Source organism: Epargyreus clarus, unplaced genomic scaffold (assembly GCF_041222505.1).
Source record: "Epargyreus clarus isolate Ecla_fem2 unplaced genomic scaffold, WU_Ecla_fem_2.2 ptg000026l, whole genome shotgun sequence".
NCBI lineage: Eukaryota > Metazoa > Arthropoda > Insecta > Lepidoptera > Hesperiidae > Epargyreus > Epargyreus clarus.
The window spans coordinates 20,127-39,530 of record NW_027332233.1 but is presented as its reverse complement, the minus strand read 5'-3'; the positions used below and the strand labels follow the sequence as shown (position 1 = coordinate 39,530).

Sequence of the window (19,404 nt, the reverse complement as noted above, 5' to 3'; positions counted from 1 at the left end):
CATTTGCTTACACAAATGTTGATGATACCAAGAGGTCGGTTCCCGTGGAAGGGCAAGGTGGTGGTAGCGCGCCTCGCTAGCACCACACGGAAGTGTCTCCGGCCGGCCGCGGGCGCCGCCGCCGCTCCGCACGCCAGTCCGCTCGCGGCGCCCGCGCACTGCGTACCGTCCTTCAGTCCACGTTCGCTCGCTCGGAGACCTCGTGCGCCGCGCCTTTTAATTTACTTCACGATGCCTCAAGAGGGTTAGTAATAAAACTTTTCGTACGATGGTTTTGTCAAACGGGATTAAATTCCGTACATATTACGTACAAGCCTGAAACTGTCCAAACATTCGAAAATAGAAAAGCTCACGTTTCACCGTCTGAGACTTATTTTCTGTGATAGTTGAAAAAAATGATACGGATAATATAATAATTGCGTTTCGATTGATATAAGATGATTCCCGCTGAGCGAAATTTTTCTTCTGGCCTTCTAATTTTTAGTGATACGTTGAGCAGATAATCACTTTGTTGTATTCGTTACCGCCGCACACGCCGCCGGGATAACCGCATAATCTACTTTACATACACACTTGATAGGTGATAATGGTTTAGATGTAGATATATATATATAGTGGTTATTAGACCCTCGGGTATATATACTCCGTAAATAAAATTTATTTAGAAACAACAATATTATGTATGCACGTGAAATATTTGCTTAAATATTTACTGAATTTAGTTAAATCGCCACCATAATATTACTCATTTATCCTCATTAAGTATTACTTATATTTATTACAGTTTTTATCGTGAACGCAGACCATTCAATAACGAAAATAGTGGGATCCGCTTAATATTCCTAATATTAAAACGTTTACGTATTTAATTATCATAGAGAAGATATTCAACCGATTCTTTTAATTTGCATATTATGTAAATTATAATGCAATGATTAAACATCATAAAACAGAGGAACAATAAATGTCTAAACTAATAATAGGTTAATGGGGATTAAGTGCGTTTAATTCAAAAATAGACTGATGAAAAAACTCCTACCGAATCATACTTGTATAAAATATAGAATAAGTACCTACGCATTAGATCAAAACAAATGTGCTAAGATACGACGAAAATGTGGTGGCAGCGTGGGTGTGCGCTTGCCTGTGCGCAGCCACATTCCAGCGCCGGAGGCATTATTTAATAATACAAGCAAAACTATTAGTATGCAAGACAAATATACGCGTACAGGTTTATAAGCGCGTACAACCGGCAGCCGTAGTAATGAGCTCGCCCACTGACTGCCGCGGGCGCTCGCCTGCCCGCATCCCCGGCAGGCTCTGGGGCCCAGACACGCTCACCAGTTGCCACTCTCAGATATTCAATTCAGTGTAACAGCTCAATTATAAACGTCAACGTGAATCTAAATGCAAGCTTCATCATTAACGTAAACCTAATCCAAAACATAAACGTACTTAAACCTAAAACTACTCGTAAGTTTAAAAATAGAAAGCTAAAATTAAACATAAATCTCCACCCTTTCCTTCTTATACAAATTCTAAATGAACAGCTTATGTACTTACGTATTATGTACGACACTTTACCTCATCTACATAATATGTATGTGTTACAGCCAAAGTGACAAATGGGGGTATTATACATAATATCTAGCCATTATGTATTATTATCTTCTCAATTTGGTCAAAGTTATAAGTAACACGGAATTAATCACATTAACCAGCTATAATATGTAATATTTTCAAAGTCTTGGATAAAGTAGTAAAACAAATATAGGTGAAGATTAGAAGTTTCTATTTAAACTTTCCTTAAGCATAATTATATTTTATAATGATACACAGGTCGAATAATAGGCATGTTGAGATGTTTACGCCCAGTCTCTGTATACGATGTACGTAAATCAGCTATGGGGTGGATTAATAAAAATATATGCCTTACTATTGACTCTGATCGCTTTTTTATATTTTAAGTACATACTGAATTTACATGACTTGGATCCACCCGCTCGCAGGGCTCTGTCGCACCCTGCTAGCATTGTTTTATATTTTCCATTATGTTCCAACCTATCCTAACCAATCCTAAAGCATTTCACACAGGCTTGGTATTGGTTGGTCAGCGGCCCCGGGAAGGACGACGGTATGTGTGGACGACGGTGCATACCATCGTACACACCAGACGGTGTGGCGAGTCCTGAAGCTCACCTGAGCGGAGCCCGAATGGGCAACGCGTTCAGAGGACTCCGGTTGCGTTCCGTTGGAGATCCCGGAGTCCTCTTGGCAACGCCGAGGTTGGCCACCGGGTGGGTTTTAGTGCGGTAAGAATCCCACATAACCCTATGTCGCTCCCACAGCACGGGGTACCTTTTGAAGATTTCCCCCTCGATAACAAAAAAAGGCTTGGTATTGTTTAGGTTAGTTTGGAACATAAAAGGTGGCAGCAAGCCTGCGAGCGGGTTGGTCCGATTCACGATAATTCGGACCTAGACTTATGAATAATAGTTACTGTAATGCAACATAATTTCAGTTAATCTTAAAATTTACCGTAATTCGGGCTTTTGTCATTGTCTGGACAAATTAGTTGTTATACATAATAACGAGTCATTATGTATAATAGCTATTTGATCAGTTTGACTGTAACATATGGATTGTTAACAATTTTGTGTTTTATCAGTAGGCAGTTCCCTTATTAGAAATAACATAAATAGAAATAAAATTGTAAATAATAATTCAATTATAATTATTTTAAAATTGGATTTTTTGATTTCTAATTTTTATCGTAATTATGTATTCAATACTCAATGTTCTCTTCGACAATAGTATTGACAAAATATTTAAATCAATTGCAAAACTAAAATTCTGTGAAATAGAGTTTATAATAATTTATCTTTATATATTTATTACTTATGTGCGTGTATATGTCACTGAAGTCCTCCTAAACGACTGGACTGATTTTGATGAAATTTGTTGTGTGTGTTCAAGGGGACTTGAGAATGGTTTAGATTCACAATTTAGTCCGTGGGAAAAGGTTTTTTAGTTCGTAATTAATTTTTAATTCGTAAGTAGTTGTTGGCATTGGATTCGACAGACTTCGCTTCGACCATCGCAGTTTCAAATATTAAATAATAATATATTTTAATGATATTTTTTCCCAACAGTTGGCGCTGCGATCGAATTGAAAAAAATATTTTGTTATCATTGAGTTATCTTCAAAAAAGTGCTGAATTAATATCTATATAAATATTATATATATTATATATATTCATTTTGCTAAATCAAGAACGACTGAACCAATTTGGCTGAAAATTGATGGAGAGGTAGCTTAGAACCAGGAAACGGACATAGGATACTTTTTATCCTGTTCGACCGCGTTTCCGTGAATAAATAAGAGTTGAAAGTTTGTATTAAAGTCCCCCAGTTTTGATGCAAAACTATATGAAAATTGATATTTGGGATTTCGATAGAAAGTAATTAAATATCTATTTTACGATATTTGGAAAATCAACCCTTAAGTTGGTTAAATAGGGGTTGGAATTTTATTTTAAAATCCGTTAATTTGGAGCACTAAGAAAATTATCATAAGACATAATGAAGCATCTGAGACGCTGTTTGTTTTTTAAGATCAACCCTTAAGACTGTAATAAACGGCCTTTCTATTTACACACCTGTTTCAGAATTTTTAGCTATTCAACAATCAACCCCATTAGAGTACTAAAAGTAAAGAAAGTTTCTTTAAAAATACCGTTATTGAAGTTATAGGTACTTCTTTTGGGAGGGTTTGGGAGTTGGTAAGACCAATTTTCGATAGATGGCACCACTGTCATTCCAATGCAAGTACAAATTTTCCGTGTATGTCATATTATTTCTTTATAATGCGGGCGAAGCCGCGGGCACCACTAGTATAATATGTATTTATATAAATGAGAAATACGCCCGGAGTAACTTAATTTCACCGCAACAATAAATAAATTAATTATAATTTGTAAGTGTTAATTGAAAGTTATCTTGTCTATTTCTATCTAAAAAAATCTTATTATAAAGTTTAAGTGTTTACCAAAGTTGCCTTCGTAGTACCTACTACTACTATTAACGTTTTTCACAATTCCTTATAGATTCGAATTTAGCGACCAAGGCCCACTTGAAAAAACCATTCATATAGATATACACGATATAACATTGACGTACCAAACGAGCGGTTAGTAAATCCGATAGTAAGTGGCTACTACTGCCCATAGACATCTTAATCACAACCATACAATATTCAATTCCCATTGGGGTCGCTATACCCCTGAAGATTAAGTTGGAATGCCTCGGGTAAGTATTCTCTATTCTCGGATAAGACTCCCTTACCTTCAAAGCGGAATATCCCAGCACATGACTCTACTTTTAGGCAGAAAAAGATGTGACTGTAGTGCCTCCAGAGTTGAAGAACTAAAGGCTCCATCACCTTTGCTATTATTATAATATTGTTATGTTGTTAGTATACGTATAGCTAGTAGTGAAATATAAAACTAAATAAAATAGCTTTAAGTACCGAGTTGTGCATTGTACTATGCTATAGTATTGTATTATGTATAAGAACTAGGCGGCCGTGACATTCGGGTCATGCGGATTCGAATCTTACGTCAAATAAGATAAACAGAATTTGATTTTGAACCGAGTATGATATGATGATGATCCACCACCGAGGTGGATTTAGTAACGCCCTTTATACATAATTATTCTATTAATTTTTAGGGTTTCAACGGGTACCCAAAGGGTAAAAACGGAAGTCTATTACAAAGCCTCCGCATTGTCCGTGTGTCAGTCTGTTACATGGCTTTTGGTGATACGGAACTCTCTCTACTCTCTCTTACCATAGAACAACATTTAACAATCTCTTACGCGCGGTCCCAGGGAGGGCGTCACTTATATATATATATATATATCTACTCGTATATACCAATACTAATAAAGTGATGTTAACCTCAGCATTGAGCATTCACACGTTAATACAAGCAATAAACACCTATATACCTACCTACTATAAAATATTAGAAGTAACCTTCACTACATAGTACAACAAAGTCGCTTTCTCTGTCCCAATGTATGCTTAAATCTTTTAAACTACACAACGGATTTTGATGCAGTTTTTTTTAATAGATAGAGTGATTCTACAGAAAGGTTTTTATGAATAATACAAGCATAACATACAACAACATAGAAAAACACTGATAATTTTACAGATTTCGTAAATAAATAATTTTTTTTGGGCTTTCATTGCAAACGCTGGCTGAACCCTACAAGATAAATTAAAATTATGTTCTACAGTATTGTACACCTTGAAAATATCTATAAATAATTCCGCGATGGCATATGTCTATCTTTGTTGCGTACTCCACAATAACTGTTTTTATGATTTAAAAAGAGGACAAAAATTAAGTTCATAATAAAATGGTTTTAATAGATAGCAAATATTAATCCTTATCGAAATAAATTGTTTCAAAAAATCAAGCCTTTACGCTTGATTTTTTGAAACAATCTGAATTTAAAAAAATATCTAATTTTATCTACATTAAAATGTAGATAAAATTTGCTCCTTATAGCATGTACATTGGACTTATAGTTTATAAGATCCTACGAGTATAACATTTTGCGGGATGAATATATGGAGGCACGCGCTATCAATACAGGTGAGTTTCGTTCGGTTTGATAGAAATTGACCATAACATACGAGTAGAAGATAGTATCACGATCCAAATATCTATAGATCCTTATATTGTGATAGTATCGATGGTTTTCCTTAAATATAAAGTAGGAAACGAGGACGCAGTATACCTGGAAAGTGGTCAATACCGCCCATAAGGATCAGTAACCAAAGGCATACACCATTCATTAACAATGCACAAAAACTAAAACGTAATCGGCATACAATCAACACATGTCCTAATCATAACTTCTTTAATTACGAACCCGACACCTCAATGGAATCACGCAGGAAGCTTCACCTCGCCACACTTATTTTCGGTATTATAAACAATAAAATGCCTTCTTATCTTGTTCGAAAACTGGTATGGTCCGCTAATGAGAAGATGTACAATACACGTTCTCGAAGGAATCCATTAGTTGTACCTCTTCATCGCACTCATTCCTTGGTAGCTTTAGATACGCAGCAAGTGTTGGAACGATGTCCCTCCACCTCTTCGTAGTCTACAAACAGTAAATATATTTAGGAAATAAGTATAAATTATACTTACTAGAGCTTCAGGTGAAATCTTAACAAATTACGCATATCCGTGAGTCACTCTATGGGCTCACTGAAAATCAGCGCCGTGGTGCAACTCACCATGGCATTAATGCTGAGTGAGTTGCCTTTAGCACGTGTAGTAAACTTACGTGGAAGATGATTGATTTTTTTTACCAGAGGAGAGAAAGAACAGTGTTGTAAGTGGGGCGAGAGTGAATGAGGTTAATGCAAAATGAGGATCGTGGGCCGTTTCATTCTGAGTTGATGATGCAGAGTACCGAATGGATTTATATGCGGTCTTCACCGATAGAAAAAGTGAATCGTGAGAAAGATTTAAATTAAAATAAAGTAATTTAAGTAAAAGAGTAATTTAAATTGACTTAAGTGTGACGATAATTATATATAATATAGCTTTTTATAATATAGGAGTAACAGACGAGCATGCAGTCCACCTGATAGTAACTCCCGCCCATGGACATATGTAATCAATCCCTGATAGGATTAGATATTCCTACCTGAGTTCAGCTACTGATGCGCCGCTACTGCCGCTGCTGTTATTAGGCAGAAATAGGTGTGGCGGTGGTGCCGATGGAGTCTAATCATGGAGGGTTCTACAACCTTCAAAAAGCTGATAGTTCACTACGAAAAAAATAGACACTTATTCTATTGTGCCCGAGCGAAGCGCGGGCGGGTTGCTAGTTATAAATATATTTTGAATTAACCCTTCATTGTATTTGAAATATTATGTTTCCGTATTTTTTTAGAAAATTAATAGGTATCATCCGAATATCATTTCGGCTTTTCGAAAAAAATGGAGCACCCCACGCTTTTCTCACAATTATACTATTTACTGTTCCTTAATTGATTCCTAGATTGAAAATCATTTTCTACTATTTAGTTGATTTTATCATAAAAGCGTGTTAAAACTAAGGACTTCTTCTAGTATTCATGTTTGTACAAAGTACTATAGATAAAGGTAAAACAGGGAAAAAAATATCAAAGGAAAAGATATATATATCTTTTTTACTAGTGTTTACTAGTCGTAATTAAAAAAAAATTCCGACGTCTCTATTGAGGGGGCCCCTCTTTTGTGGAGGCCCCGGGGCTGCCGCCCCGGTTGCCCTCCCTTGAATCGGCCCTGTATAGGTATACATACTATTTTAAAGATTGAAGAAGTTGTGACACTTCTTTTTATTTTATTTTTTGCAGTTAATAGCCGTTTTGACCGCGATTAATATTATACTTAAACCGGTGACCAACAGATTCAGGGCGCGGCGTGGTTGCGTGGCTGCGACGCTGGTGGCGGCCGCTGCTGGGCGAGGTGGTGGCCACGGCGCTGCTGGTGCTGCTGGGCGTGGCATCCGTGGTGCCAGTGAAACATGGTGAATTCGCCCCACTGGTGCACCCTGCCTTCGCCTTCGGATTCATGGTGCTGGTTAACGTGGAAGTGTTCGGACCGGTGTCGGGTGCGCACATGAATCCGGCCGTCACGCTGACGGCGTTGCTGGACCGGCGCCTGCCGCCACTGGCGGCCGTCGCGTATGTGGTGGCACAAGTGTTCGGCGCCGCGCTGGGCTTCGCGGCCCTCCAGGCGATGGCGCCCTTGCCCTTTAACGGCTGCACGGCGCCGGCGCCCGGCGTGAGCGTTTGGGCCGCCGTTTGCGTGGAGGCGCTGCTGACGGGCACGCTGGCGCTGCTGTGCTGCGCCGTGTGGAGCGCGCACGACGCCTCGGGCCCGGACCGCTCCGTACCGCTCAAGTTCGGCCTCACCGTCGCCGGTCTTGTCTACGCGGGGGTATGCATTAATTTGTTTATGGCAAATCCGCTTTTATCAAATATTGATTAATAACTTAATATCAATCACCAATGCTGGGCGCGTATTTCATCTTTATTTTAATTTTACCCAAATTACGCAGCTCCTTTGTAAATTACCTACGATACCTACGAAGCGGAGGCTTTATTTATTTATTTATTTATTTATTTATTTATCATTGGGTTACACCAACAAAGTGAACACTTATACATTGTCTAGACATGTCACATTGAACTTAAATCTAAGTGTCACCTCAATTACAGGTGTAAACTACATTCTGATAACTACGTACTAAACATTAAATAAAATGATTGACAATTAAAAAAACAATATAGAATACGATAGGAACAATAATAATAAAATTAGGAATTAAAACAATAACATTAATTAACTCTAAGATTTAAAATTCAAATTTCATGTCCAAATTACTCAAATTATTATAATAGTACTAATAAGAATAAAATATTATGTGTAAAAGTTAAGTTGTTTCAATTATAAAAATATATCTGTATTAAAATTTAAATAATAATTTAAAATAATACCTAAATACTTCATAATATATACTAATTCATAATTCATACAATTTACAATTTACAAAACAGAAAAAATATAATCAAGGTAACTTAAAACTGCAGTATGATAATAATTTGCTTATTAAATTGTCTCAGAAATTAACCTTTTAAATTGTGTTAAAGGGTTTGAAAAGATATCCACCGAGCTAGGTTTCAGTCCAGTTTCTTTCTGGTCGCATGTCTTATCTCTGACAATGATTTTATTGTGTATCCTGTTGTAGGTTATTAACATTCTATTCAATGGAGCATAATGTCCTAAGTTAGATCGCGCAAGTTTTTGAACAAATGGAGTGTATTTCGTGTACCTCGGCAATCTCCTAGGAATAGATATTTGTAGTAGGGATAATATATATGGAGCGTCGATATAACCGTTAATAAGTTTGTACAGAAACATGATGTCCAGCAGCTTCCGACGATGAAAGAGCGATTTAAGGTGAAAATGTTGCAGGCGGTCCTCATAACTCGGTAAGATTTTGGCTAAGTTGCAACTATAAGATAGATGCCACAAGAATCGCTTCTGTACACTCTCTAAACGTTTGCTGTGTATATCGTAGTGCGGGTTCCACACGACACTGCCATATTCCAAGCAGCTACGTACAAGGGCAGAATAAATAGCTATTTTAGTGCTCGGATTTTTAAATATTTTACAGTTACGTAAAACAAAACCCAAAATTTTGAAGGCCTTTTTAGTGACATTGTCGATATGCAGATTAAAGCGCAGTCTACTGTCAAGAATAATTCCTAAGTCTTTAATGTGATCCGACTCATTTAGAGGTACACCATTGATGTTATAGGTTCTGAGAAGAGAGATGTTTTTTCTGGTAAAACGCACCACATGGCATTTATCAACATTTAAAATCATACCGTTCATTTTGCACCAGCAGACAAGGCTATCCAGATCTTTGCTCAAAAGTGAGCTATCTTCGGTTGTATTTACAGCCCTAAAAAATTTTAAGTCATCAGCGAACATGTAAAATTTAGAGTTTTGGAAGCACTTGCCTATATCGTTAATAAAGATATTAAAGAGAAGGGGCCCCAAGTGAGATCCCTGAGGTACACCAGACAATGCTGTAAATGACTTAGACCGATATCCACCGGCCACAACCACAGATTGCCTATTTGTCAGGTAAGATTTGCACCAAAGCAATACAGTCCCGGAAATTCCAACCGCTGAAAGCTTGTGCAACAACGTATCATGATTTACCTTGTCGAAGGCCTTACAGAAATCAGTGTATATAACGTCAAGTGATTGTCCATGATCGACCCCCTCAGCAAGGTCCCCAACAAAGGAAACCAAATTAGTTGATGTTGAGCGTGATTTCATGAACCCATGTTGTTGCGGAATGATTGACTGCCGCAAATGCCACGCGATTATTGGGTAAATTAGTTTTTCAAACGCTTTTGCAAACACTGATAAGATTGATATCGGCCTATAATTTTTTACCGAGCCTGTATCGCCGCCTTTGTGCAAAGGGATCACGAGTGAGTCCTTCCAGGCAGTTGGGAATGTACCAGAATTCAGGGACTTGTTAAATATAAGACATAGAGGTAGTGCTAGTATGTTAGCGCATTTGACTACAAACAATGATGGTATACCGTCCGAACCCGCACCTTTTGTGGGATCAAGCTTTTTTAATATCCCCAAGACCTGGTCTTCAGTTACGGAAATATTTGTCAATTGATTGGTAACGAAGGATGGATAGGAATTATCTGGGACAGATATTTTGCCAGAGACGTAAACCGAGGAAAAATGTGACGCAAAGAGATCACAGATATCCGGCCCTGTAGATGCAAGTTTATTAGTGGAGGACATTTGCGCGGGAAAGGTACTATAGCCACCTCTTTTATGTTTAATGAAGCTCCAAAGTAATTTGGGATTCGACTTCAAGGATGACTCCAAACGCTGTAAATATATTTTGTAAGTTAAGCTATGTAATTTTGTGCATCTCTCTCTAAGTAGCTCAAACGTTAGTAGATCCCGAGGATTCGAGTACTTGCGGTATTTGTTTCTATATTTCAATTTTTCACGAATGACCTTAATTAAAGCCGTAGAAAACCAAACCGGATATTTCTTATTTATGCGCGGTTTAGACTTTGGCACATATTTGACGATAGCAGCCCTCAGTAAATCGTAAAAGCGTGTAACCATATCATCTAATGTAGCGCAGTGAGATAGTTCATCTATCCAGGCAATATTGTTTAATTCACTAATGATCTTCAAATAATCTGCTTTATGAAAAAGGAATCTAGCTTCGTATTTAGTTTTGAGGTTTTTGAGTTGATCAGAAGCTATAAAAAATTCAATGGGAGGATGCAAGGGGTCAATCACCGTAAGTGGGTCTGAACATACACTGATGCCGGGGATTTCTATCGAACTCATCACTAGGTCTAATATTCTATCTTTGTTATTTGTACATGGATTATATTGATTCAAGTTATTGAGTGACATAAAATCAATAAGCATATTATTAAGGACACTGTTTGATGTTGCGGCAGTAAGAGTATGGTTGTTGTTCGTGTTCCAACAAATGCTACTAAGATTAAAGTCACCAAGTATGATGGAGTCTCCGCAGTGTTTTTCCAATATGCGATTGGAATTAATTATAAAGTGCTCTAGGATATTTTTTTTAACAGGCGGGGGTATATAAACACCGCAAATGTACAAGCTTTCATTCTTTTCCTTGCCGTCTCGTGTTTCTACTTTAATCCATAAATCCTCGCAATCGGATTCTTGTGCAAATAAACGATAAGACTTAAAGCGTTTAGAAACAGCGATCAGAACACCACCTCCTATTTTTTTGCTATGAAACCCGCTGCTTTCGCGATCTCGTCTATAAACCACGTATCGGTCATCGAATAACTCATTGTCGGATATGCTGCTGTCCAACCATGTTTCTGTGAAAACTATTACATCTAAATTACAACAAACAACATTATTAAAAAGATCTATTGTTTTTGTCTTTAGCCCTCTAACATTTTGGTAATAACAACTAAGAGTGCCCTTTAGTAATAATTATAGCAAGTTTAGCGCACTTATGATAAACGATTCAGTAGGTCTATGTTTTTCACGTGGACATAACTGGATTCTTCATTCTTGCGCATGTAAATTCTTCCGTCACGTACCCAGACAAATTTGTATTTCAACTCTTTGGCTTTGCTTCGTGCGGCAGCATGCAGAGACTTATTTTCAAAGGTAAGGTGTTCCACTACGTAAATAGCGCTCTTTTTATCTCCGCCGATGCCTAAGTGGCTGCTGTTCAGTTTCTCATCTCGATTTCTTTTGTTGAATCTAGCAGTAGCAGCGAGAAACTCGTCCCGTAACCGCGAATTATTGAATTTGACTAATATGGAGCGTGGTCGAGGGCTTGAGTTGTTTCTCTTCGCCAAACGAGAGCAGTAGTCGATCTGAGATTCAGTTACGGGGCATTTGATAACTTTTCCTAGGTGCACCACAGTGTTGATTAAGTTCTCCTGCCTGTTCTCAGGAACGCATTGAATTTCAATGTTGGAGGAGCGTGATAATTGATCAATGTGGCCAACTCGTTCCGTCAATGATAGGTTAGTGGCCCGCAGTGATTCCGTTTCAGCTTTTAAGCCTTCGATTACGCTGCTTTGTGCCGCTTGGTTGGACTTTATCGTCTCGAGCTCCTCCTTGAAGTGTACCATTGACGCTTCCAGGGATGACAGCAGGTTACGAACCTCTAAGATCTGTGGCTGAATCTGACAGCCAAATAAAGCTTGTAGCTCTTCGCGGATGATGTCACGCATTCCGCTAGCAGATAAGCAGGAACAATGAGAATCACTGCGCGCTTTGCTTCGTTGAGTGACGTACTCGTAGTGTGGAGACGGTAGCGCGTTGCCACGGACAGGTGTGTTGGAGTTGTCTCCACCCTTGCGTTCTTTACTTTTGCACAGGATACAGGTCCAATTCGATCGGAGCTCGTCAGACATTGCATTAAAGTCCTTTAAGGTGTAATTCATGCACACGTGATGATAATTGGCTTTGCAGCGTGCACAATGCAGAAAGGGAACGTCTTGTTTCAGCTTCTTTAAGCAAGCGGCGCATTCTTTGGATTGGTCCATGTTTGTGCAATAAATTTATATGATATATATATTTTTTTATTTATTTATTTTTTTTTTTTTTTGTTTTTTTTTTTGTATTTTAGGTCTTATAAGTGTTATAAAATAATTTCAATATATTATTGAAAAAATGTTTCACAATTTGAGAAAACAAAAAAAAAAAAAATCTCTCGATCTCAGGATTTGAACTCGGGCACGGTTGAGCGTCTATGAACTTTATATCCTTTCTACTACGGAGAGCTCTACAAAATAAAGCGAAATTCGTAGACAGTTGTTATGTTGTTAATCTGGTGGCTTGGTGGATTGTTGGTGATACAGTTTTTGTGACCATATATGGTAATGTCCAAGTCACAAGCAGCGCGCGATGAGTCACCATCAACTAAATGTGCACTACACTATTCTTCGAATTCACTGCGATTTAAAACAAAAGTTATGAGTTATTTACACTTGCAGATTGTTTCTTATAAGTTTTATTGTTTTAATTGAACACTTTTAGACTGAGTCAAAGGATGACAACAATTATTAGCCTGGTTAAGTATTATTTTACACAGTAACGAAAAAATAAATACGGAGCGTTGTTTAGTACGTGCGCTTTGTGCGAATGCGAGCGCGAACTCGCGAACTTTAGTAATATGGAACGCTATTACTAAAGCCTCCGCTTTCTGTTCGTCTGTTATAGGTGTAATTGTCTTTAATTGTTATACTTAGATATAATTGGTGTAATGTGTTTTGAGACGCAATCGATAAACACGGGATTTTCACGTACTGCCACCGTCGCTACTTCAACAAATACCGACATTTAAAAAGTTGAAAATAAAAGAGTATTTTTCCGCAATATTCGGTGGTGATAGGAAGACAATTTAACTAAACGGTTTAAATTTCCGCAACACAATTATTAAGATTTCTGTCATTATAACAAAATTAAAATATACTACTTACTTAAAATTAAAAAAAATGGTTGTATGGAACCCACCGTTTTAGAATTTAACTAATACTTGTGTAGTGAATGAGTAGTCAGGTTCGAGTAAGAGGCGTGTTTATAGTTTGAAGTCTTTATTGTTACTGTTCTAATACTAAGCTTAACCTAACTTATATAACTATGAGTCTGCACACACACTACACCTCCACGGGTTATTGAAAAAAATAAATAAATGACGATTTAATTTTTTTTAACACTACAAATATAAAAAGACATAAACCACAATTATTAAACATTAAGACAACTAATATAAAAAGACATAAACCAGAAAATAGATTTTTTATAAACTAAATTACATTATTTACGTTAAAACTACATGTAGATCTTACATTACTAACTTAGTTATAAAGTCAAACTCAAATCCGAAAACAAAAAATAAGTCATATCCATTTTTACACATTTATGTTAAGCTGTCATTTTATGCATTTAGTCTTATCAAATATACATTTATTTTTAGGCACCAATAGTGAAATCCGAGTTAATATGTAGCTACTTATATCATTTCCAGTTATATAATTCAATTCCATAATTATCGCAGTCTTTCTCCTTTCCTACGTTTATATTTTTCAATACAATTTTCTTACATCTTTATTACATTTTAAGACAGTATTAATTTCTTTTCACATTTTCTTTTACTCCTATCATACGTACTAGGTTTACTTTCCTTTAATTATTACATTACCTCATTCTCTCATTACTATTACTCATTTCAGTGTTCCAACCACCATTCTTCTTTATCGCATTCTTTATCCCATTTCCTTTATTTAATTATTTATTTATTTCCTACCTACTATTTTCAATTTATCGAAACTTTTGCATATTTCCCCTGTCAGAAACCTAGCCTTCTCTTTATTTCATTTTTTGCATACGTGATACGACTATTAGGTAATACCGTTGTATTTAGTCAAATGCATGCCGAGGTACCTGTAATCTCAATTAAATAATGATGACAATGGATTCCTAGTTCAGGTACCTACCATTTATTGTAGTTAAATGTGTTATCTTAATTTATTATTGACTATATGATGAATTGTTTACTGTGTTCCATTGTGTAAACTTGTAATGAATGAGACTCGTGACACCCGCAATTTCAGAATAAATAAGTTTGTAGCTACCGAAGCTATCAGTATCTATCATGTCTTACTCCTAGGCAAATAACAAATAACAATTATCTATTCAGTCTCGATTAACACGAAAATATATACGTTACATAATATTTAGTAACATAAAGTCTACAAAGGAATCACTGGCTAAATAATTTGATCGTCTCATTGCAGGGAGCGATGACTGGCGCTAGCCTCAACCCGGCTCGCAGCCTGGCGCCCGCGATGCTGCAGACCTTCTGGAAGGACCACTGGGTACGCCCATTTTCTCTATATATCTTATAATTATTTTCAAATAACGACGACATCATCACAAGCACATCATCACTTACCTAATTAAACACTTTTAAAACCAAACAGTTTCTGAAATGTGTAGGTAAAAGAATACCACAGAAATGCAAACAAGCGATATTTGCCTATGAAAATTGAAAGGTCGCATTAAATATTTTCCAGTCTCCCAAAAAATATCTTCCAGTTGCCCAGCGGGGTGTAAACTGAATTTTAAAGCTCGTATATTAAATACATATTATACATACAATACGTAAACCTTATTTTGCCCACTTCCTTAACATGCAGCAATGGAGTGCTTCGCCACCCCTCAAGTAAATACCTTTCGTTTGCCTCACCCTTCAAAGTAGAAATAGATTCAGTAGCGTGTAACACAATAATAGATATGAGGCTACGGATGTCTCACATAAACCGGCATTCACACCCTTCCACCGAAACACCGAACTGCTTCACGCTAGAAATCGATGGGTCCTATGTATATGGGCCAAAATGCAAAATTACAACTTTACAGGAGAGGCTTCCAAAGTTTAAATTTACTATAACTTCAGATTGATAAAACTGAAATTTAAGAATCTTTGCTTGTTTGCTAAGAGAACTATCCTCCTCATTTATACTATAGTATTTTATATATACATTTATTAGTTTATTTTACGTCACATTGGCCCTTGTACGTTCGTTTTTGTTATAATTATCTTTAAAAGCACCCTAAAAGGGCCAATGACTCATATTGACGTTTATACGCGTATTACTCTAATTAGCATAAAGTATATATTTTTTTTTATTTTTTCACCCTTAAAATTTGAAGAAATTACAAAGGTTATCATCGCTATTTTCTATAACATCGTCGTTTTCAAAACCTAAATAGTTTTTCTGTGCACTGTTATTTTCATTTCCCAATGCCAAATTCACTAAATTCCGACTTCTACACAACTTAGAGCGATAATTGGATGACATATTTTGCTTATTAAACTAAATTGTAACCCAAAAACAACAATTACATTTTGTATTCGTCACAGTGCGGCAGTTACTCCGTTCAACGTATAAGTGTCAAATTAGCTGATTGGTCCAAACCATAAAAAAAACGCGGGGGAATTCCCCGCGTATAAGTCTCTAGCTACTCTTAGGACCTTGTACGTTTAAATTCATGTTACATATGCCGTTATACTGTGATAAAAAATTGTGTTTCTATGCAGAAATCTTTTTTTTTAATAGTTCATATGATTAATTATATCGATAAGATGCGTTTACCATAAAAAAGTCAAAATGGCCAAATCGTTAGTTTGGCCCATATACATAGGACCCATCGAAATATGTGTGGCGGTGATACATCGCCAATCGAGCCCGTCGGCTCTATTATCATTGAAAAGCAGGCTGGTAGATGAATGTTTGCATCGCACGTTCCAGGTGTACTGGGTGGGCCCGCTGGGCGGCGCGGCGCTGGCCACGGCGCTGCACCGCGGCCTGCGCGCGCCGCCCGCGCCGCGCCGCGACGTCGAGCTGCCGCTGCACGACAAGCCCGACCACTGACCGACGACGAAGATATCGTGGACGAGCCGTATTAGCGACTTTCTATTTCAGCTAAAATTATTTTCTTGACGTGATTCGAGAAGGGCCGAAGACCATCTACGAAACTTGTTAACTTTTGTTAGTGTCCCACTGATATGTGTTCGAATTTTAATAATATGAATTCCCTATTCTCTATCGAAGGCATTGAAACAAGGTCTGATGTAAAAGTACCCATATATTTTTATTTCATTTCATAAATTAGTACCTAAGTAGTACCGTAGTATTTAGCCTAATATCTACTCCTACTTATAGATACTAGGCAAAGACTCGTAGGTACATATAAGAGCCCCATATAAAACCTTGGTGCCTTGAGCGTCGGTAGTACATCACTCTGCTAGTCTATTATAGAGTTGATCAATATACAGTGGACCTCCGGTAATCCGACAAACATTATGCAGGGCAGTGTCGGACTATCGAATTGGTCGGATTATAGAGCACTGCCCCCTATAGTCCGGATTTTTTTTACAAAAGAGTACCTTATAATCCGACAAATTACATATCCAATGATAAGATTCATGTACATATGTACATACTTTAAAGTACAAATCATACTTAATTTATGTATGTCGAATTTAGTAAATTAAATAACAATAGAGAGCTTACGTTTTATTATAAAATTAAGCATAAATGCACATACATATGTATCAAGATTGTCAAATACATAGTAATACATATTTAAAGTCATGTCGGATTACAGGGGGCGCCGGATTAGACAGGGGCCGGACTATCGGGGGTCCACTGTATTAATAGATTTTTGTAAATAGATACTTTTTATGTAAAAAAATCTGCTGGTTTAAAAAACCTAGTCCGATATCTGTCAATAAAAAGAAAAACAATTTTTTCAAACATTATAATGTCATTGGTACAATATATGTACCTACCTATTATGATAAGAACTTAGATATACGTATGTTATTTACAATATCATAAAAAAATCTGATATTAAATATTTATATAAATATGTAATTTTTTTTAAATACAACTTTTTAAATACACTTTTGAAGGAAGGCGAACCGTTTGTGGTTCGACCCCGGCAGCGCCACCATCACACCTATTTCTGCCTCATAACAGCAGTGTTAAGCGGTGTTGTGTTTTGGTTTGAAGGGTGTGGTAAGGGAAACATACTTTTCCAAGACGTTCCAGCTTAGGCCTCAGGAGTAGCCAGGAGCGGCTCTAGCTCGTGTTAAATATTTATTTATTTAACTATTCCTATTAGAATAGGGATCACAAAGTAAAATTTTAAACTAATCGACTTCGTAGCTGTAATGTTTGTAAGAACCTCAAGGGCTATTTAACATGCACTGGCTCACCACTACACCAGCTCCGAGCAGGGCTGCACGTCCGATCCGTATCTCGTACGTCACCAGACTGACTTTGACAGCTACCCTCTCTACTGGCATACGTGAGACAATGTTCATACATATCTATTTAATAGATACATACACTACATCCCTTCCTTTTTAACAAATTTTATTTACTTATATATATATATATAATTTACAATCTAAGTAATATCTTATTAAATCAATAATATTACTTAAGTCTATTTTATTCTTTAACTGTCGATTCTTCGATTGACAAGTCTTCATCTTCAACCGCTTTCCATTGCCCTTTCGCACGCTTTTATTGACTTATGTTTCTCGAAGTCTTTAGCCAGTTTCTTTATTCCTTATTGTTATATCCCGTCCGACAAATTATTTTATTATGTGCGGTGTGTTATTATTTTAGCTATACTTTATTACCTTCACCAATTATGGTTTTTACGCTCTCCTTTTCCGGTCTCCATATTCTTTCCCTTTTTTTCTAAATTATTTTAAGTCGTTTTAAACATCTCGGTTTTGACACTCAATTCCGACAGTGGTAAATAGTGGATAAAAGATTGATGATATACCAAGGAAACTCACTATCTCCACTCATCCACTTCACGTCTCCACTCTTCCCATTCTATGCTTTCGTCTGTTATACAAATCCAAGTATCTAATCATATTCGTTCACCTTCCCCGTTAAGATCACAAGTTAGTATTTTATTGTCAAATATTTCAAATTAAAATATGGAATATGTTATCCTATGATTACAACAGACATAGAAACAGAATAACTACCTACAAATTTTAGCTATGGTTTGTATTTTAGTCAGCCCATTAAAAACAAAAATGTTATCGTGCATACTTCATTTTAATGATCCTGCTCAGGTTATACTCATAATCCCTTCCAAACTATTAATCCAAATTACATACTAAGTATAAAGAGCAAATGTTATCTATTTTAGATGCATGAGTTTTTAAAAGAATTTATTTGAATAAAGATTGTATTTGATATCTATTAAACCCTTCGAACCATCAACTTAAAATGTTAAAATTTTTAAAACATAAAATGAGTAATTGCGGTTACACGTAAAAGATAGACATATGCTGTCGCGGACTACCCTGTAGAACTTTTCGTGATATTCAATAGTGCCATACACGACTTCTACATAATTATAACCATTACTGCAGCGTTCGCCAAGGTAGTATGATGAATTATCCTTTTTCAATTTAGTCGATATTTAGTAATTAATTTCACAAAATCTACTGTAATTACAATAAAGAAATGTTTCCAGATAAAAACACTCTCTATGAGTGGAAACCTCATTATATTCCATGTTCAGGTCAGTCGTTTCCAAAATAAATGTTAACATCTATGACTAGCCCTAGAACCACCCCAAGAACCACTTTAAAGACTTCGTTTATTTATGAGACTTGCTGGTTTAGGGAGGTCAATGAAGAAGTAACATTGGTGCGCAA

General features: G+C 36.7%; 1 protein-coding gene across 1 annotated transcript; it reads left to right on the top strand.

Annotated features, from left to right (window-relative positions):
* LOC140753289 (aquaporin) lies at positions 1-17,582 on the top strand. The gene is made up of 4 exons (XM_073087781.1): positions 1-244; positions 7,483-8,015; positions 14,942-15,022; positions 16,460-17,582. Exons 1-4 carry the CDS (start codon positions 16-18, stop codon positions 16,580-16,582), a joined length of 966 nt encoding a protein of 321 aa, XP_072943882.1. The 5' UTR covers positions 1-15; the 3' UTR covers positions 16,583-17,582.
* The last annotated feature ends 1,822 nt before the right edge of the window (positions 17,583-19,404 follow it).